At 36.3% G+C, this 22,278-nt stretch overlaps 1 protein-coding gene across 1 annotated transcript in view; it reads left to right on the top strand.

Annotated features, from left to right (window-relative positions):
* Window positions 1-22,278, top strand: part of MDGA2 (MAM domain containing glycosylphosphatidylinositol anchor 2) — a 943,396-nt gene that overhangs the window by 602,683 nt on the left and 318,435 nt on the right. Inside the window, exon 5 of the mRNA XM_049897699.1 lies at window positions 2,833-2,965. Within this exon, the coding sequence (XP_049753656.1) occupies window positions 2,833-2,965 (133 nt within the window). The remainder of the gene's footprint in view (window positions 1-2,832; window positions 2,966-22,278) is intronic.

Below are 22,278 nucleotides of genomic sequence, written 5' to 3'. Positions count from 1 at the left end.
ACTCATTACCAAAATAAATGTAAATATTAAACTGTTATGAAGATTCACAAGCAGATCTCGCAAAATGGGAATTCCACCTACTTCAGAAAGTGAGAAAAGGCTTACCTGTGGAAGCTAGAAGTATTGAGAACCAAAGAATGATATTGTATTGATTAGGCATAGAGAAGTGAAGAGCCAGGCATGCGCAAAGGGTCTATGACAGGAGAATGCTGAATGTGTATCAGGCTGTAAAAAAATGAGATGGGACTGGCAAGGGAAGAAGAATGCAGATCATATAGGATTGAGAATCATGTTAATAGTTTCCTGTTTTTAAGAACAGTAGCAAGTGCTTCGTGTGGTTTATGCAGAAAGATGGCATGTTCAGTATGTCTATTACAAAAATTGCTGGTCGTAGTATGTATCATTAAGGCATGCTAAGCACATTCAGAACTTTTTCACCTGAATATAGGATTGAGAGCGTCTACTTTTAAGAAATGATAATAGATAAATACGTTTAAAGTGCAATAAAAGGACCTGGGTAAGTGGGTAAAACTGAACGTATGAATGGGAAGTTATTTTTGTTTCTAAACAAGGAAATGTAGGTTTAGAGGAATAGAGTTGTATTTCAATTTAGGACACGCTGAGTTTTAAGTTTTCTGTGAGGCATCAAAATGGACACGTTGAGGTAACAATTTGGTATAGGCATCTGAAGCTTAAGGGAGAATCCTAGGGTGGGGATATAGACATGGGGTCCAGGAAAATAGAACTTGTAGTAGAAATTCACCAACAAGGATAAGATCACACCTGGAGATGGTATAAACTGAGATTAACCGTGGGAGAGATAGAATCCGAAGAAATGAAAATAGTTCAATGTTAAGAAGGAAAAGCAAAGGAATCTGAGCAAAAAACAACCACAAAGTAAGGTGAGATAAAATTTTTTTTTTAAATTATTCGAGTCAACTCATTCTATTATAACATTTTCTTTCCAATCTATGATTTCTAAATAAGCACACTTTTCTAGAACTTTGTAATACACTGTAAACATGTTTTAAATATTAAGTTATAGAATCACATAGAGATTGTGTAAATTTGTGAGGGTGTATTTGCATTTGTTTGTGTATAAAAAATACAATGCCTTTCCAAAAGAAAAATCAAAAGGTCAAAGGTTTATTCCACTGAGGAAAATGTTAAATGTGTGACTGATTTAAGACTGAATTTTAACAGTGAATGAAAGGAACTATAGCCACAATACTTATGCATATTGAACTGGGGACTCATTTGACACATATCTTTGTCAATTGCATTACAGTCTATTCGAAAAACTCTGTACATCTACGTCTGGGCAATGTTTTTGAAAATAAGCAGGCAGGGATTGTATATATTAAGTCACTAAGTGTCCTAACCCTTCTGTATAGTGTTTGAAAGTAATGCAATTCTCAGGGCTTGATTGAGGTGGTTGTTGTTGTCGTTAGGTTCTGTTGAGTCGATTTAGACTCAGAGCGACCCCAAATGACAGACTAGAACTGCCTAAAGATTTTTCTAGGTTGTAATCTTTAGTAGGAGCAGATCATCACTAGGTCATTCTCCCACTGGGCCTCTAGGTGAATTCTAACCACCAACCTTTCAGTTAGCAGTGGAGGTTTTAACGGTTACACCACGAGGGCACCCTTGATTGATGTTAAAAACCAAAACCAAACCCGTTGTCGTTGAGTCGATTCAGACTCATAGCAACCCTATAGGTCAGGGTAGAACTGCCCCATGGAGTTCCCAAGAAGCACCTGGTGGATTCGAACTGCTGACCTTTTGGTTAGCAGCCTTACTCTTAACCACTGTCACTAGGGTTTTCTGATTTATGTTATTCAAGTTAAATAAAGGCATCACATTGTCCCATACAAATGTCATCTGGAGAAAAAAATTCTTAAAATTGCTATAACAAATATGAGGCCATTGAGACTGATTTTATCATCACTATAATTAAAAAAAAATTTTTTTTTTTTATAATTATTTATGAGAGAAACTATTTTGAGAAAATGCATTGATTAGAAAGGCAAAGAAATTCCAGGGGGACTACTTTGAATTGAGCAAAAGGGTTAATTTTGTTGTTGTTGCCGTTTATTTGTTTCTTTTTACTCTTTGAACAATTCAATGTAATGGTTTTATATGGCGTTGCCTGGCCTAAAAAAAAAAAAAAAAAAAATTGTAGGTACTCTAGCCACTCACCTGATTTAGGTCTTTCTGCAAATTTGCAGGTTTACCTGGGAGACCTAGGACATGAATTCCTTCCTGGGCGTAAAATGACAGGAAAATAATAATACAGAAAAACTCATAAATCCTTCTTTCACTCAGTTTTAGGTCTGCCATCTGTCGTTGCTTCCTATACACAAGCTATTTATGTATATACGTTTTATCATCTGTTACTAGATTTGTTTCATTAACTTTGTTTTACCAGTAGTGTTCATTAATAGGCTTTTCTATAGAACCCTTTTCTTTCATAACATTTCATGTTGAAGCCTGCATGGATTGCAGTGTTTGTTGAATAAACTAGTATTAAGTACACTGTTCTGATCTTTGCATAGTAATTTGCATAAAAACCAGAAAAAGGTTTTTCCCCCTAGGAAGCTAGTTGGAAAAGAAAACATTACGAATTTTCATTGTAGTCTGTTAGTTTTTGTCAGAAATATTTTATCTCTGGGCATATTCTAGCATTTCCTAAAAATACAGATTTTTTGGATTCAGGACATTTTCCTTAAAAAAATAATCTGCCATAGTCTGATAATAATATATAATGTCCCAATTCATGCTTTCATTCTAGTTACTTTTGTATTTTTTTAATGACCTTTTCTACATTTTCAGGGTGAAACAAAGATCTTAAAACTAAAGAACCTTCGACCTCAGGACTATGCTAATTATAGCTGCATTGCCTCAGTGAGGAATGTGTGTAATATTCCTGATAAGATGGTGTCATTTAGACTTTCGAATAAAACAGGTATGGAACTATCTCTGTACATTATATGTCTGTTATCCACAATTAATGTTGAAGTAACTCTTGAACGTTCTAATAGACCAAGTGATTTGTATATGTAGGAGCAAAGCATAATTTTTTCCAAAAAATTCTGGTATATCTGAAAAACTCTTAGTAAATGCATACAGTAAAATTTAATTGCAATATGCCCAATGTAATGTGTTTGTTTAGCATACAAAATTATAGTTCCTTAAAATATTGTAGTCATAAACAAGCCTATATCCTGTTCAAACAGATTTCTGTGAAATATTAAAGATTCTTCACATAAAATTTCATGATTTGAGTTGTTAAATGTGTTCTTTGATTCCAAAGCCAAATAAAAGAAGCTTTCTTTTACTCTATTTCAAGTGAAGAAAACTAATTGGTAATTTCAGGTAGGTGTTTCTAGGAAAGTATTTTTGTAGAAAATGTCAAAACATTAGCAAGACTTCAGCTTAAATCAAGGCATCCTGTGTTTAGTAATATAGACCTCAGAAGAACTGAAAACAGATTAAGAAAAAAAAAAAAAAAGATTAAGAAGCAATTGCTAAATGAAAGAGCAAAAAGTGGGTAGAGTGGAGAGAGAGACAGAGACAAAGTGACAGAGACAGAAAGGGAAAGAGAATGCATGGGAATGAACTGTCTTTAATATGATTATGAATATATAATCACCTTAATAAATGAGAATTTAAACTGTTTTTTAGAAACTTTGGTCTTAAGAGGAAATTAATATAAAATGTTACTTTTAAGTAATTGTAGTAAACTAAAGAGTCCCTTAGCGATTTGTTTCACATTAATAAATGCCTCTAAAAGTGTGACCATTGGTGTTCTCACATTTGGATTCTGGTGTCTGCCACTTACTAACCTCTTAGATCATAGTGAGCAAGTCACTTAGCTCTTTTGTGCTTCCAAAACCAAAAAAGCCTACTGCTGTCGAGTCGATTCCAACTCACAGTGGAATTGACTATAGAACAGGGTAGAACCACACCATAGAGTTTCCAAAGAGTGCTTGGTGAATTCAAACTGCCGACCTCCTGGTTAGCAACAGTAGCACTTAACCACTACACCACCAGGGTTTTTTTTTTTTTTGTGCCTCAGTTTCCTGAAAAACTCATAATATTTAGGAAAGATTAAATGTGGAAATACAGAAAGCATGTAGAACTGGGTACCTTAATTATTCACGCTTAATTAGATCTTCCAAGAAAGAACTGGTCAGCAACTTCAGCTTGCTCATTTGGTGAAAAGATTAAATCTAGGACTTTATTGGAAGATGAAAAAAATACATATGAACTCGTACATAGATTAATCAATGTATGTTCCACTGAGCTGCTAAAATTTTGAAATACTCATTCTTGTATTGATCCATCATGTACTCAACAGAGATTTACTGGACCCCTTTTATGTGTCAGGAGTGCTGGTCGTGCAGTGGTTAAGAGCTCAGCTGCTAATATAAAAGTCAGCAGTTCAAATCCACCAGCTGCTCCATGGAAACCCTATGGGGCAGTTCTACCCTGTCCTATAGGGTTGCTATGAGTTGGAATCGACTTGATGGCTAACGGGTTTGGCTTTGGTTTATCATGCGTAAGCAATGATAGGCATAGGGATTTTGGCTAAGATTTAAATTGCCTTAAACTAGAGAAAGTCTCTATCATAAACCAGAAAGAAGTCATAGAGGAAAATTAAAGAAGACAGTGAGAGAGAAAAGTAAACTTTATGATTAAAGATGAGAAATACTTGAAAGAAATTGTGTTGCGGGGAAAAAAAAGTATATAAAACCTTAGTGAATCTAAGACTTATAAAACTTAATAATCTCAATGCATTTAAAAAAAGGAAATAGGATATTGAGAAATAAAAATAAGAGATTAATATATAAGAACTGGATATAATTATGTTGTTCTACTTGGCAGGTAACATATTGTAACTACTTTTGTTTTTCTTAGTTTCTTTAATACATTTTTTAAATACGGATCAACCAAAGAGAAAAATTAAAAATAAAACGGAAGCAGGTTCCATCGGAATGGGTAAAGCATTGCAGTGGAATTTCGAGGAAGAAAGAACAAAATAGTGGTTATATTATTACTTATATTACAACCCCTTGCACCTGAAAGCTTTATTAATTTTAAAGTATTTATTATCTCAGATTATAAGTAAAGGAGTTAAGCAGGTAGATGTTTCTTTATTGTATCTTTTTCTATCATCTGACAAATGCCAAAGTGGCCTATAGAGATTAAAATATCCCACTGGATTGATTAGAGCCCAAACTAAATCAACATATACAAAAATACTTTAAAGACCAAAAAATGCAAAAAAAAAAAAAAAACTATATTTAATATTTTTATGCTACAGAAATATATGGCTTTATTATTCTCCAATGTCCAACAGCTACTAAGGGGGTGAGGACAGGATTTGTCCCAGTGTTTGAAGAGTTATTTTAACCAGGAAACTGAACAGATGTTGTTAATTTTCTTGGAGCTGGAGAAAATGAACATGAATCAGAGTAATTTATTAGCAATAAATACAGACATCTTACCATAGAGCCTAAAAAGGAAGAATACCAAAATAGGTAATAAAAAAACTGAAACCCACTGCCGTCGAGTCGTTTCTGACTGATAGCAATCCTGCAGGACAGAGTAGAACTGCCCCACAGGGTTTCCAAGGAGCAGCGGGTGGATTCAAACTGCTGACCTTTTCGTTAGCAGCCAAGATCTTAACCACTGCCCCACCAGGGCCCTTGGTAATAGACTTTTGAATTCCTAAAGCCTTTTAAAGCAGCCTGGTGACTTTATTTCTGTGATGATTTTTAACATTTGCTACCTCAGAACATAGAAACTTGACTACCTGTAAAGTTCTGTAAATATATGTTTTGTTTAATCTTTCAGTTTTTTATCCTATTCTTTTTTTTCACAACTAAACTATTGTACATCTAGACTGAACAAACAAAATAACCTGTTATTCTCCTTTATACATTATTTCATGAACATTTTATACAGAGGTGCACTACAAAATGAACGTTAGAGTTATGGTAAAGAATTGAGTTTAAAAATATAAGCTGGGTTAGTACCTTGGTTGACTCTTCAGTAGCTATAATCAGGCACGTCATATGCTTGGTACTTTAAATATGCAAACCAGGTTTGCTTCAGCACTTTCCCCATCTGGTTGTGCTCAAAGTTGGAAGAGTTTGTGCACTTCAAATAGATGGAATCATTGAGGTAGCTCTTAAAGTACAGCAGGAATAAATTAAGCTTTGAGAACCTTCATGCAAACAGATCTACAAACTGAAAATAGGTGAATATAGGCTAGTTGATTGCTGTTCTGAAATTGGTGTGAGTCTGGTGCTATTTGTTGTTCTCACTCATTGAATCTCTAAGCAACATAGGTACAGTTCCTCTATTTTTATCTCTGAGTTTACAAAATGTCAGTACCTTACCAAGGGGGAGAATATTCTGCTATAAATACTGTAATATGTTTTGACTAACCTCCTCTGTAAACTGATATGTTTATGAAAGTGTTAACTTATCTTGAAGATAATAGTTTTGTATTTTAAGTGCAAGTCAAGTAATTGACTAATAAATGTAGTATTGGTATAGACAAAATTTGTTATCAACATTTCTATAGTAAAATATAGTTCCTCAGTGGCATAAACAGTTAAGTGCTTGACAACTAAAAGAAATGTTGACAGTTTGAACCTACCTAGAGGCACCTTAGAAGAAAGACCTGGTGATATGCTATGAAAAGTAGTGGTTTTGAAAGTCCTATGGAGTGCAGTTCTAGTCTTCACACGTGGGCTTGCCATGAGTCAGAACTGACTTTACAACAACAGGTTTGGTTTGGTTTCTTACAGTCAAATAAACTTTTAAATTGCAATCCAACTATTGACCTGATTTGCATAATGCCCAAATGACACACCAAGTTAGGATGGACGCAAGTGTGCTGACGGAGAGGGTCCTAAAAGTGTTTGCAGCAGAACAACCCCATGATGGAGTACCATTTCCTGGGCCCATTCCACACTTGCTGAATTAAACTTTCTGGGGGATGGCCTGGCAATGTGTGCATTTTTAACAGGCTTAAACAATTGTTTCAAATAATAGTAAAATGTAGTCTTTGTTCCCTGCTAAAATGGCACTGATTAAAAACAGAAAACAACAAATGCTGACGAGGATGTGGGGAGAATGGAACACTTATCCACTGCTGGTGGGACTATAAACTGGTATAACCACTATGGAAAACAATATGGCACTTCCTCAAAAAACTAGAAATATAGCTAAATGATCCAGCCATCCCACTTCTACGTATATACCCTAGAGACCTAATGGAAGTGACACAAACAGACATTTGCACACCTATGTTCATTGTAGCACTATTCGCAATAACAAAAAATGGATGATTGGATAAGCAAGATCTGATACATGCATACAATGGAATACTATGCAATCACGAAGAATATCGTGAGTCCTCGAAACATCTTGTAATGTGGATGAATCTGGAGGACATCATGCTGAGTGAAATAAGTCAGCCACAAAAGAACAAATATTGCCAAGATCCCACTTTTATAAAAAGACAAAAACACATATACCTACAGAAACCCATGTTCATTGGTGATTAGCAGGGATGGGTGAGTAGGGAGAGGGGGAATCACTCTTTGGATAGTAGACACTTGCCATTTTTGGTGATGGGAAAGGTAACACAGAGTGTAGGTGAAGTGTGCACTGCTTGACCAAGGTAAGTGATGTTAGTAAGAAACACACACACACACAGAGGACATTTTTAGGAAATGCTAGAAAATATATAATTTTGCAACAACAGTAACAATGAAAAATGTACGTATGGTTACATATGTATGTATTTATGCATATATGTGCATAAGTTTGTATTAATGTAGATATATACATGTAGCTATATGTATATGCATATACATGTGTGTGCCTACATATATGTTTATATGTATAAGAAAACGCATAGGGGGCACAGTTACAGATACTTCTTAGATATAACCAAATACCTTGCAGGATTGGTTTTCTGGGTTTGAAGCCTTAAGACCACAGTCTCGTGGAACTACTTGGTCAATTGGCATAATACAGTCCACAAAGTTTATGTTCTACATCCTAGTTTTGTGAGTAGCATCTGGGATCTTAAAAGCTTGAAAGTGGCCATTTAAAATACAACTATTGGTCTCATCTTTTCTGGAGCAAAACAATAACAAAGAAATCAAAGACTCAGAGAAGAAATGAGTCTACAGGACTAATAGTACACAAGACCCACAGCCTCATCTACCCTCTAACCAGAAGAACTAGATGGTGCCCGGGTATCACTAACAACTGTTCAGGGACACAGTGGGTGAAATCTGATAGAAAGGGAGAAAAATGTGGAACAGAGCTCAAATTCTTAAAAAGTCCAGACTTACTGGACTGGTTAAGACCAGGGGACTCTCACAGACTATTGCTCTGAGATACTCCATAAACCTTGAACCTAACCTACCTACTGAGGACAACTTTTAACTAAATAATAGATTGGCTCATAAAATAAAGAATATTACCAGTGAGTACAGAACACCTTTAAAAAATCATCTATATGAGACCAAATGGTCAACAGGTATTCTAAAACAAAGATGAAAGGATAAGGAGACAGGGAAACCAGATTACTGGAAGTGAAACACCCAGAAGGGAATTAATACGAAAATTAAAACATTATGAAGACAATGTCTCTGAACAATTTGGGTAAAGTAGTACTTGTTAAATGGGAACCTACTTTCCCATGTAAACTTTCACCAAAAAACCCAATAAAGTATTATTTTTTAAGAATGTGTTTTTGTCATCAGACTGATTTCCATGAACCCATTCGTAACAGAAACTTTTGTTAAATAAAAGTCAATTTCTAGAATTGCTTAGAAAAGCAATGTTTAGGGGTCAATTTAGAAGTCAATGCCATCTGTGGATTTACCAGCAATGGTTTTTCTTAACTTTCCTACTATGAACCGGCATTAGAGTAGAGCTCTTACTTACATATCTATCCCAGAATGTCTCCAATTACTTTTTGGTCCTTGCTGATTGCTTGACTTGCTATCAAAATGTCTCCTATCGCAGAAGTGTCATTATTTATTATACTTAATCTAATTGTCTCAAACTTTATCATGACAGTTCATAGAATTGTATCAAAATGTCATGTTTGTTTATTTCTTGTAATGCACAATGACAAATTAGAGTAGTGCTGTAGCAGGGCCCTCCCAAAATTTTCTGTTGTTGTTTTCTTACTGCTGTTTGGAAGAAAAAAGAATATTAGCTCTTGACGGGCAAATTATTAATGTAGCTGTATTCCTCACAGTTTATTAAAATAAATGTGTTAAGATTTTTTTAATTTAGAATGTGAGTAAATATAGCTGTATTTTAAAATTATAATAATTTTGGCAACTGGGTATAAATTATTTTCAATTTCTTGGATTATGTATTTCTAACACAAGAACACATAGGGTTTATAATAAAAACTTTCCATTGATTTTAATGTATTTCAAGCACTTATGTGTTTACATATCAAATTTCAAAGGCAAATAAGAATTAAGTAGGTTTCCAACACTAGGGTGAGAGACATTTGGTACCTGCCCTAGAGTTTATGATGAATTCTGTAAAGAAATGGAACAGGTGGGGCTAATTTTACTTAATTATATAGGTCCCTTGATTTAGTCTGCTCAACCTTAGCATTTATAAAAATTAGCTAATTAAGATTAAGATGCCTTCCTTAAATACATGCATTACACCTGGTAACGAAGTCATCACTAAAGTATTACCAGCTATATAAACAGGGAAAACTTGTACCACCTCCTCCTCCTCTCCTTCCCTCTCTCCTTTTTTATCCTCTTTTTTTTTTTTTTTTTTTAGCCTCCAATCTGCTTAGGGAATTGCCATGGAAGAAGATAGAGATTAAGAAGCATCTCTGTTCTCCACATTAGAACCTAACCAGTTGCCATCAAGTCCATGTGACTCATAGTTACCCCATGTGTGTCAGAGTAGATCTGTGCTCCATAGGGTTTCTTCAAGGCGTTTCTGAGTGGACTTGAATTTCCAAGCTTTTGGTTAGCAACTGAGTGTGTTAACCTTTGCACCACCCAAGAGCTCTGCTCCCTATATTAACCATTGCTGTTGAGTCAATTCCAACTCATAGTGACCCTATAGGACAGAGTAGAACCACTCCATAGAGTTTCCAAGGAGCACCTGGTGGATTCGAACTGCGACCTTTTGGTTAGCAGCCATAGCTCTTGACCACTATGCTACCAGGGTTTCTACTCCCTCTTTTTATATAAAATATGTATTATTTTTCTTGTTAGTTTAAATAGTCCATACCCATTGCTCTGGAGTCTATTACGGCTCATATCTACCCTATAGGACAGAATTAGAACTGCCTTATAGGTTTTCCAAGGCTGTAAATCTTTACAGAAGCAGACTGCCATATCTTTCTCTGGCTGGTGGATTCGAACCCCAGACCTTTCAGTTCACATTTGAGCACTTAACCACTGCAGCACCAGGGCTCCTTTACAGTACATAGTGAAATTAAAATATAAATGTCCAGCAATCGTTGTTAACATAAATGAAAAGCTATTTCTACGCTGTGATCTATGCTTGGTAGTTCAGTACTATATTCAGAGAAATTTATCTTTCACAGTGTTATGAAAAGTATAACAGTTTTTAGGGCATAGCAATTTGATAGCTGTGGGAATGAAACAAAAATACATAAACTCTCCCTCAAGTGAAATGGTCCACCCATTTTCATAGATAGACAGTTTAAGGGCAAAGAAAGTGGTGGTAGTATTCTGCTGTCTATATCAGGGCACTAACCTCAGTCACCTTCCTTCACTCTATGGATCTTTGAGCTTACTGCCATCATCTGATATAGGAAAAGGCAATCAGTGGCACTGTTTATTAGAATTTAGATGAATTTATTTATAGAGCTGAGATGAATCTAGGTGAATTCATTTATTCACCAATAATCGTAGCTTTAAGAAAGGCTATGTAGGTTTATGAGAAATGTATAGTGAGAATATGATGACTGAAAATGGTCTTTGTATTTAGGATTCCGTTTCCTTTAAATTTTCGGATATAAGTTTAATATGTGTTAAATGAGAACAAGAAAAAGCCATTTAAAGAAAAGAGCCCACTCTTCACTAGGATCTTAATTAATGAGTGAACTCTTTCGAGAGAATTTATGATCCTATATTCTTAGCTTTGGAAACCCTGGTGGCCTAGTGGTTAAGAGCTATGGTTGCTAACCAAAGGGTCAGCAGTTCAAATCCAGCAGGCATTCCTTAGAAACTCTATAGGGCAGTTCTACTCTGTCCTCTAGGGTCATTCTGAGTCGGAATTGACTCCACAGCAACGGGTTTATATTCTTCGTTTTAGGAGTCCCTGGGTGGCACAAACAGTTAAGCACTGGGTTATTAACCAAAAGGTTAGGGGTTTGAACCCACTCAGAGGTGCCTTGGGAGAAAGACCTGGAGACCTGCTTTGGAAAGGTCACAGCTTTAAAAACCCTGTGGAGCACAGTTCTACTCTGAAACATATGGGGTCACCCTGAGTCAAAATCAACTCAACAGCAACTGGCTTTTTTATTTTTAGCTTTGGGGAAATAGGAAGGAAGCAACTGTAAAGGAAGAAGGTAAGCAGCAGCTTTAATGAGGGACAAACCTCACTTTTATAATAGCGTAATTGTAAATTTTTAAAACCATAATCAAAATATTAAAATAGGGGCACAAATGATATGTCAGGAAACCTATGCCTTTTTTGTGTGTGATTTTCTTTTTTATGATGGAGAAGTTAGAGTGTAAAACAGAAAAACAAAATTAACTTTCTATGGACTGAAATATTGGGAATGTGAGTGCCTTAGATGTCTTTCTTACCACAGGTAATTCAGGTTTTCTGAACAACAGTATTTGCTACTACAGACACCAACAGAACACAACCAAATGTTATTAGAATATTGTTCATATGCCATCATTAGAGAATGAGGTATTTTTCATAAATCTTTTGCATAGATTTTGAAATTCAAAAATCTGTGGTTGAAATTTTGTTCTGCCGTTTGGGGAAGTTACTTAGCTTCTCTAAGCTTTATTTTTCTCCTCCCGAAATGGGGATAACAAAAAGACTCACATTATTTGGTTTCAGAGGGAGTAAATACCATTAAATGTAGAATTTTTAGGAAAGTATCTGGCACATAGTGAACACGCAATAAGTAGTAGTTATTATTGGGTTGTTAGCCAAGTTAATAGAAATAACATAACATTGATATCCTCAACAGTGTTGGTGAGATGTTGACATGAATCTTAGATTTTTTGCTCTGATACTTTGTATAGCTTCATCCATTAATGACTAATCTTGAAATAATTTCATAATTATTTTATGGATTACTTTTATCAGTGGGAAAATTAGATATTGATATTTCCCAGGAATATCTAAAAAATGAATGCATATTCTGGGCTATTTGTGTCTATTATTGGCAGAAATGTTTAACAAATATAAATATTAATTTGAGAAATTAATAAAAGTATGCCAGGAAAATTGAAGAAACTTGCTGTTTTATTGGTACTCAACAGATTCTTCATCTGAGCTCTCTGTCATTTCTTAAGGTGGCAGAAATTACATATGCCCTATTCTTACCAATGTAGATTCAGAATTCTAAAAATACAGATGGTGATCAGTCAGCAAGTCTGGGGGCAGAAGCAGTGGTCATTATGGGGCTTCAACTTTGGTCTACCTGAGACTGTTTCCAGAGAAACAAGGTGACCCAGATTTCCAAAATTCTATTGCCATAGTAACAGGAAGTTTTCATGTTGCTGGGATCTCCCTACGCCTGTGCATATTGTTATCCTAGCAATGATTACTTCAGATTCCTTATATCCAAGGTGATTCTTGGACTGTGAGTTCTTACATAAAATATCCCCCATCAATTAGTAACTCTTCCAGAAGACATCATAACTCAGACACAATAGCTAGCTAAAAACAGGTGAAAAATACTGTTAATCAAATGGAAAGGGATGCTCTTATATTTATTGAAAGGGATATAAATTATTGATTTATATCACAGAGTCTGTATTTTACAAACATCTATTTAGCAAACAATTCATCAATCAGGTTTTGCCAACCTTAGTAGATATTATTCTTAATCAGTTGTTAGACTATAAGTGAACAGTTTTAAACAGTCATTCGTAAAATATTATGAAAGGTCAAAGTATGTGTTTTTTTTATTTTGTTGTGTATGTATATACATATATATCAAAAATTTTAGCATTTTAATCATTGTTAAATGTGTAATACGGTGACATTACTTACACTCATAATATTGTACTACCATCATCACTATCCATTTCCAAAAGTTTTATATCACTCCAAGCAGATTATTAACCCTTCAGCAATAACTGTCATTCCCTTTCCATCTCCCAACCCTTGGTAACCACTAATAAACTTTTGTCTCTGTGAATACGCCAAATCTACGTATTTCATGTAAGTGGGATCATTTGCGTCTGATTTATTTCACTCAGTGCAATGTTTTCAAGGTTCATCCATGTTGTAACAGGTATCAGAATTTTATTTTTCTTGATGGCCAAATAAAATTGTATTGTATGAATATACCACATTTATCTTATCCATTCATCTGCTGATGGACATTTGGGCAGTTTCCACTTTTTGGAGATTGTGAATAATGCCACAGTAAACATTGGAGTGCATGTATCTGTCTGAGTCCCTGCTTTCAAATCTATTGGGTATATTCCTAGAAGTAGAATTGCTGGGTCATATGGGAATTCTATGTTTAACTTTTTGAGGAACCACCAAACTGTTTCCAAAAAAAACCCCATAGCAGCTGCAATATTTTACATTCCCACCAGCAATGCAAAAGTGTTCCAGTTTTCTACACCATCACCAAAAGTTATTTTCCAGTTATCTGAAAATAGCCATCCTAGTAGTTGAGGTGGTATCTCATTGTGATTTTGATTTGTATTTCTCTAATAACTAATGTCATCGAGCATCTTTTTATCTGCTTATTGGCCATTTGTACATTTTCTTTGAACAATGTCTATTCAAGTCATTTAAACAAAAAACCCAGTGCTGTCGAGTCGATCATTTGCCCATACTTTAATTAGGTTAGTTGACGTTTTGCTGTTGTGGCACAAATCAAAATGAAAAGAAACAGCTGGAAACATCCACTAGTAATTAGAATATGGAATGTATGACGTATGAATTTAGGAAAGTTAGACGTTCTCAAAAATGAAATGGAATGCTTAAAGATCTATATCCTAGGCATTAGTGAGCTGAAATGGACTGGTACTAGCCATTTTGTATAAGACAATCATATTTTCTACTTTCCCAAGAATGGCAGATTGAAGAGGAACAGTGCTGCATTCATCATCAAAAATAACATTTCAAGCTCTATCCTGAAGTATAGCACTGTCAGTAACAGGATAATATCTGCCTGCCTACAAGGAAGACCAGTTAATATGGCTATTATTCAAATTTATGCACCAACCACTAATAACAAAGATGAAGAAATTGATGATTTTTACCAACTTCTGGAGTCTTAAATTGATCAAACATGCAGCCAAGATGCACTGATAATTAGTAGTGATTGGAATGTGAAAGACGGAAATGAAGAAGGATCAATAGTTGGAAAATAGGGCCTTGGTGGTAGAAATGACACCAGAGATTGCCTGATAGAATTTTGTAAGATCAACAATTTATTCAGAGGAAACACCTTTTTTCAACAATATAAGCAATGTTTATACATGTCAACCTCGCTAGATGTAATACACAGGAATCCAATCGACTGTGAAAAGAAATGAAGGTAAAGCTCAATATAATAGATCAGAGCAAGGTCAGGGGATAAGTGCAGAACACACCACCAATTACTCATATGAAAGTTCAAGCTGAAGCTGAAGAAAATTGAAACAAGTTGGTAAGAGCCAAGGCTCAACCTTGAGTGTATCACAACTGAATTTAGAGACCACTTCAAGAATAGATTTGAAGCACTGAACATTAATGACTGAACACCAGATGAGTTGTGGAAAGACATCAAGGACATCATACATGAAGAAAGCAAAAGATCATTAAAAAGACAGGAAATAGCCTGAAACCGGAAGAACTAGATGGTACCTGGCTGCCACCAATGACTACCCTGATGGAGAATACGACAGAGAGTCCTGGACAGAGCAGGAGAAAAGTGTGCAGCAGAACTCAAATTCACGTAAAAAGACCAGACTTAATGGTCTGACAGAGACTGGAGGAATCTCCAAAACTGTGTCACTTGGATGTACTGTTAACCCAGAAGTGAAACCCTTCCTGAAGCCCATTCTTCAGACAAAGATTAGACAGTACTGTAAAACAAAAAGTAATACACCTGAGGAGTATGCTCCTAGTTCAATCAGATACATGAGACCCAATGGGTTGCTTCTGTCCAGAGGCAGAATGAAAAGGCAGGAAGGGACAGGAACAGGTCAAATAGGCCCAGGAAACCTGGAGGAAATGGGGAGTGTGCTGTCATATTGTGGGGATTGCAGCTAATGTCACAAAACAATATGTGTGTATATTTTTGTATGAGAAATTAAAAGACAAAAAAAAAAAAGACAGGAAAGAACAGACCAAAATGGATGTCAGAAGAGACTTTGAAACTTTGTCTTGAAGGAGAGTAACTAAAGTGAATGGAAGAAATGATGAAGTAAAAGAGCTGAACAGGTGATTTCAAAGGGTGCCTGCAGAATACAAAGTAAAGTATTGTAATGAAACATGCAGATGCCTGGTGTTAGAAAACCAAAAGGCAAGAACACTGTCAGCATTTCTGAAGCTGAAAGAGCTGAAGAAAAAAAATCAGTCCTCAAGTTGCAATATCAAAGCATTCTATGAAAAAAAAAAAAAAAAAAAGAAGACCCAGGAAACATCAAAAGAAAATGAAAGAATACAGAGAATCACTGTACCCACCGCCCCCCAAAAAAAACTGGTCAACATTCAGCCATTTCAGGAGGTAGCATATGATCAAGAACCAGTGGTACTGAAAGAAGATGTACGAGCTGCACTGAAGGTGTTGGCGAAACCATGGCTCAAGGAATTGATGGAATACCAATTGGGATGTCTCAACATATGGATGGGCCTCTGGATTTGCTCACTTGTCTATGCCAAGAAATATGGAAGACAGCTACATGGTCAACCATATACATGCCTATTCCGAAGAAATGTGATGCAACTGAATGATATCGAACAATATCATTAATAATGCACACAAGTAAAATTTTTCTGAAGATAATTCAAACAGCTGCAGCATTACATCAACAGGGAACTCCCACAAATTCAAGCAGATTCAGAAGAGGACATGGAATGAGAGATATCATTGTTGATGTCAGCTGGATCTTGGCTGAAAGCAGAGTATACCAGAAAGATGTTTACCTGTGTTTTATTGACTACGAAAAGGCATTCTGTTGGGTGGATCATAATAAACTATGGATAACATTTGAAGAATTTGTATTCAAGAACACTTAATTGTGCTTATGTGGAATCTGTACATAGACCAAGAGGCAGTTGTTTGAACAGAACGAGGGGATACTATGTGGTTTAAAATCAGAAAAGGTGTGCTTCAGGGTTGTACCCTTTCACCACGCTTCTTCAGTCTGTATGCTGAGGAAATAATTCAAGAAGCTAGACTATATGAAGAAGCATGGAACATGAGAATTGAAGGAAGATTAATTAACAACCTGCAATATGCAGATGACTGTTGAAAGTGAAGAAGACTTGAAGCAGTTACTGAGGAAGATCAAAGACTACAGGTTTCAGTATGGATTATACCTCAACACAAAGGAAATAAAAATTCTCACAACTGGATCAATAAGCAACATCATGATTATCAGAGAAAATATTGAAGTTATCAATGATTTCATTTTACTTGGATCCATAATCAACATCCACAGAAGCAGCAGTCAAGAAATCAAACAACATATTGCATTTGGCATATCTTCTGCAAAACACATCTTTAAAAGGAGTCTAACTTAGATGTCCACCACTCATTTGTCAGTTTGTCACACTGTGGTGGCTTACATGTTGCTATGATGCTGGAAGCTATTCCACTGGTATTTCAAATACCAGCAGGGTCACCAATAGTGGAGAGGTTTCATTAGAGCCTCCAGACTAGGATAGACTGGGGAGAAAGCCCTGGTGACCCACTTCCAAAAATTAGCCAAAGAAAACCTTATGGATCACAGAATACCGTGATCCAATATTGTGATCCAAAACTTTGACTTGGTTACTTTGAACATATCATCATAAGGGACTGACCATTGGAGAAAGACAATATGTTTGGTAAATTAGAGGGCTGCAAAGGTAAGGGAAACCCTCAATGAGATGGATTGACACAATGGTGGTAACAATGGACTCAAAATATACCAGTGATCATGAAGGTGGTGCAGGACCGGGCGGCATTTTGTTTTGTGTACATGGGGTTGCCATGAGTCAGCAAATAACAACAACAGTGTTGTAGGTGTGTTCATTTTTTAATTCTTTCATTTAGCCATTATGTATTCATTCACTCATCACCAGCATTTATTAAGCACTTTGTATTAGCCCAGCTCTTGACTGGAGGCTGTTGTTGTTAGGTGCCATCGAGTCGGTTCCGACTCATAGTGACCCTGTGCACAACAGAACAGTCCTGTGCCATCCTTACAATCGTTGTTATGCTTGAGCTCGTTGTTGCAGCCACTGGGTCAATCCACCTTGTTGAGGGTCTTCTTCTTTTCCGCTGACGCTGTACTTCGCCAAGCATGATGTCCTTCTCCAGGGACTGATCCCTCCTGACAACATGTCCAAAGTATGTAAGATGCAGTCTCGCCATCCTTGCCTCTAAGGAGCATTCTGGCCACACTTCCTCCAAGACAGATTTGTTCGTTCTTTTGGCAGTCCATGGTATATTCAATATTCTTCGCCAACACCTCAATTCAAAGGCGTCAATTCTTCTTCGGTTTTCCTTATTCATTGTCCAGCTTTCACATGCATATGATGTGATTGAAAATACCATGGCTTGGGTCAGGTGCACCTTAGTCTTCAGGGTGACATCTTTGCTCTTCAACACTTTGAAAAGGTCCTTTGCAGCAGATTTACCTAATGCAATGCGTCTTTTGATTTCTTGACTGGTGCTTCCATGGCTGTTGATTGTGGATCCAAGTAAAACGAAATCCTTGACAACTTCAGTCTTTTCTCTGTTTATCATGATGTTGCTCATTGGTCCATTTGTGAGGATTTTTGTTTTCTTTATGTTGAGGTGCAGTCCATACTGAAGGCTGTGGTCTCTGATCTTCATTAGTAAGTGCTTCAAGTCCTCTTCACTTTCAGCAACCAAGGTTGTGTCATCTGCATAACACAGGTTGTTAATGAGTCTTCCTCCAATCCTGATGCCTGGTTCTTCTTCATATAGTCCAGCTTCTCGGATTATTTGTTCAGCATACAGATTAAATAGGTATGGTGAAAGAATACAACCCTGACGCACACCTTCCCTGGCTTTAAACCAATCAGTATACCTTTGTTCTGTCCTAACAACTGCCTCTTGATCTATGTAAAGGTTCCTCATGAGCGCAATTAAGTGTTCTGGAATTCCCATTCTTTGCAATGTTATCTGTAGTTTGTTATGATCCACACAGTCGAATGCCTTTGCATAGTCAATAAAACACAGGTAAACATCCTTCTGGTATTCTCTGCTTTCAGCCAAGATCCATCTGACATCAGCAATGATTTCCCTGGTCCCACGTCCTCTTCTGAAACCGGCCTGAATTTCTGGCCGTTCCCTGTTGATGTACTGCTGCAGCCGTTTTTGAATGACCTTCAGCAAAATTTTGCTTGCGTGTGATATTAATGATATTGTCCTGGAGGCTGAGGGGAATTGAAAGGTGAAGGAGCCCTAGTACTCGCTTCAGAAGAAGAAAGGCTCGTGGTTTAAGGAGAAAGAGAAGACTTGTTCTGAACACAGATCTGAGGAGTGAATGATTCTGAGGTATAGGAGAGGATAGCCAACCCTTTGAATCCTTTCTAGGGAAGCTGCCTGTATGCTGGGGGCCCAGGTGGACTTCCTACAGAAGGAAGTTGGGGAGGAAGGGGCTCTGTTCGGGAGCTTTGAAGACCGTTTAGAGTCTCTACTGATGCAATTAGGCAAAAGCCCTTGGATCCTGGTTGGCAGAGATGCAGGCTGAGCCACTAGCAGCGTTAGAAGGTTTCAGTTCCAACACATATTTGTCAACCACGGTATTGTCAGTCTTGTCAATTTTCAGTATTCTGGTGGATGTGTACTAGTACCTCACTGTGGTTTTAATGTGTATTCCTTGATGACTAACGATAATGGGCACCTTTTTTATAAGTTTACTGGATTTTGGATATCCTCCTTTGTATTCTAGTCTTTTGCCCTTTTTGTTCTATTGAGTTGTCAATCTTTTTCTTATAAATTTGCAGTTCTTTGTGTATTTTGGATATTATACCTTTGTCAGTTATGGGTATTGCAAAAAATTTCTCATTTTTGTGTCCTGTTTAAGAAATTTTGCCTAATACAAGGACATGAATATATTTTCTAATTTATTTTCTAGAAGCTTTATTGTTTCGCCTACCATCTATCTGTATTTGATTTTTGTATATGATATGAGGTAAGAGTCAGTATTCAGCTTTTTCTATATATTCATATTTTCTGCATATATTCAATCGCCCTAGTTACCATTTATTGAAAAGACTTATCCTTTCCCACTGTACTGCAGTATCACCTTTTGTCATAATTGTCTATGTATTTTTGGGCCTGTTTCTGAACTCTGTTCTTTGCATTGGCCTATTATATCTTCCTTTCGGTACCACACTGTCTTAATTACTGTAGCTTGTCCTCCAACTTTGTTCTTATTCTTCAAGACTGTCTTAGCTATTTTTGGTGCCTTATATTTTCATATAATTGTAAAATTGGATTGTCAATTTCAATCCATGAACATAGCATATTTCTTTGTTTATGTATGGCTTCTTTAATATTCCTCAAGAAAGCTTTATAATTTTCTGTGTAGAGGTTCTTCACAGTTTTGTTATATTAATTCATATGTATTTATGTTTTTAATGCTACCGTGTACAAGATTTAATTTTTTTTTTCAATTTTTACTTATTTGTAGCAGCTAAGGGTTTCCAAATAGAAATGCAGTGGATTAAAAAAAATTGACATTGTAGCTAATGACATGATGGTCCAACTATACACCATCTATAAGAGACCCACTTTAGACCCGGAAACACTGGCAGCTTGAAGGTGAAAGGATGGGAAAAAACATTTTATGCACATAGTAACCAGGGAGCTGATTGGTTACATTAACATCAGAAAAAATAGGCTTTAAATTATTAAAAAACAAAGATGTCACTTTGAGGACTAAGGTGTACCTGACCCAAGCCACAGTATTTTCAGTTACCTCAAATGCATGTGAAAGCTGGACAATGAATAAGCAAGACAGAAGAACCATTGATGCATTTGAATTATGGTGTTGGAGTACCATGGAATGCCTGAAGAATAAACAACTCTGTCTTGGAAGAAGTACAGTGAGAATACTCCTTAGAAAGAATGACGATGAGACTTTGTCTTACTTACTTTGGGCTTGTATCAGGAGGGACCATTCCCTAGAGAAAGACATTATGCTTGGTAGTGGATCAGTGAAAAAGAGGAAGACCCTTAACTAGATGGATTGAGACAGTGGCTGCAACAATGGGCTAAAACATAGCAATGATTGTGGGTATGGCACAGGACTGGGCAGTGTTTTGTTTTGTTGTTCATAGGGTCACTTTGAGCCACAAGTGACTACAAGGCACCTAACAATGACAACAACATTGCATTGATTGCTGTTGTTATGTTGAGCCACTCTTTCATTCCTGGAATAAATCCCACTTGGTGGTAGTGTATAATCCTTTTAATGTGCTGTTGGATTCAGTTTGTTAGTATTTTATTAAAGATTATTGCAGCTGTGTTCAGAAAGGATATTGGTCTCTAGTTTTCTTTCCTTGTGCTGTCTTTGCTTGACTTTGGTGTTAGGGTAACACTGGCCTCATAGAATGACTTAGAAAGTGCTCTCTACTCTTCTGTATATTGGGAGAGCCAGAGAAGAATTAGTGCTAATTCTTCTTTAAATGTTTAGTAGAATTTACCAGTGAAGTGATCTGTTTTCAAACTTTTGTTTGTTGGAAGGTTTTTGATTATTGATTCAATCTCTTCCCTTGCTATAGGTCTGTTAAGATTTTCTATATCTTCTTGAGTCAGTTTAGCTAGTTTGTATGTTTTTTTCTAGGTTATCTAATTTGTTGGTGTAGAGTAGTTCATAGTAATCTCTTATAATCCTTATTTCTATATGATTTTAGTTATTTCCATTTCTTTCTTTTTGTTTGTTAGTCTAGTTAAAGGTTTGTAGATTTATTTTCTTTTGAAAGAACTTTTAGTCTCGTTGATGCACTGTCATTTTTTTCTGCTCTCTTACCTTTACTATTTCTTTTCTTCTGGTAACTCTGGGCTTAGTTTGCTTTTCTTCTTCTAGTTCCTCAAGATGTAAAATTAGGTCCTAGTTCACAGTAGAAGGTTCCAGACAGAACTGGAGAAAAATGTAGAACAAAATTGTAACTCACAGAAAAAGACTGGACTTACTGGCCTAACAGAGACTGGAGAAACCCCAAGAGTATGGCCCCCGGGCACCCTTTTAGCTCAGTAATGAAGTCACTCCTGAGGTTCACCGTTCAGCTAAAGGTTAGACAGGCTCATAAAACAAAACAAGACTAAAGGGGCACAATAGCCAAGGGGCAAGGACTAGAAGACATGAGGGGACAGGAAAGCTCGTAATAGGGAATCCAAGGTCGGGAAGGGAGAGTGCTGATATGTTGTGGGGTTGTTAGCCAGTGTCATAAAACAATATGTGTACTAACTGTTTAATAAGAAACTCATTTGTTCTGTAAACCTTCATATAAAAGTACAGTTAAAAAAGAAAAAAAAAAAAAGAAACTATTAGATCCTAGAATATCTATCTCTATGATCATTCACTTACAAATTAGATTTTATGGATTTCTGGTCCTGATAATACCAAAAAAAAACAAACCCAGTGCCATCGAGTCGATTCCAACTCATAGCAACCCTATAGGCCAGAGTAGAACTGCCCCATAGAGTTTCCAAGGAGCACCTGGTGGATTTGAACTGCCAACCCTTTGGTTAGCAGCTGTAGCATTTAACCACTATGCCACCAGGGTTTCCCTCTGATGATGGGAATACAATAATTTCCATAAGTTCATGTGGCTAGTCACATTATTTAT

This window comes from Elephas maximus, chromosome 10, assembly GCF_024166365.1.
Source record: "Elephas maximus indicus isolate mEleMax1 chromosome 10, mEleMax1 primary haplotype, whole genome shotgun sequence".
Taxonomy (NCBI): domain Eukaryota; kingdom Metazoa; phylum Chordata; class Mammalia; order Proboscidea; family Elephantidae; genus Elephas; species Elephas maximus.
The sequence above is the reverse complement of the archived record's forward strand: the minus strand, read 5'-3'. Positions and strand labels throughout refer to the sequence as shown.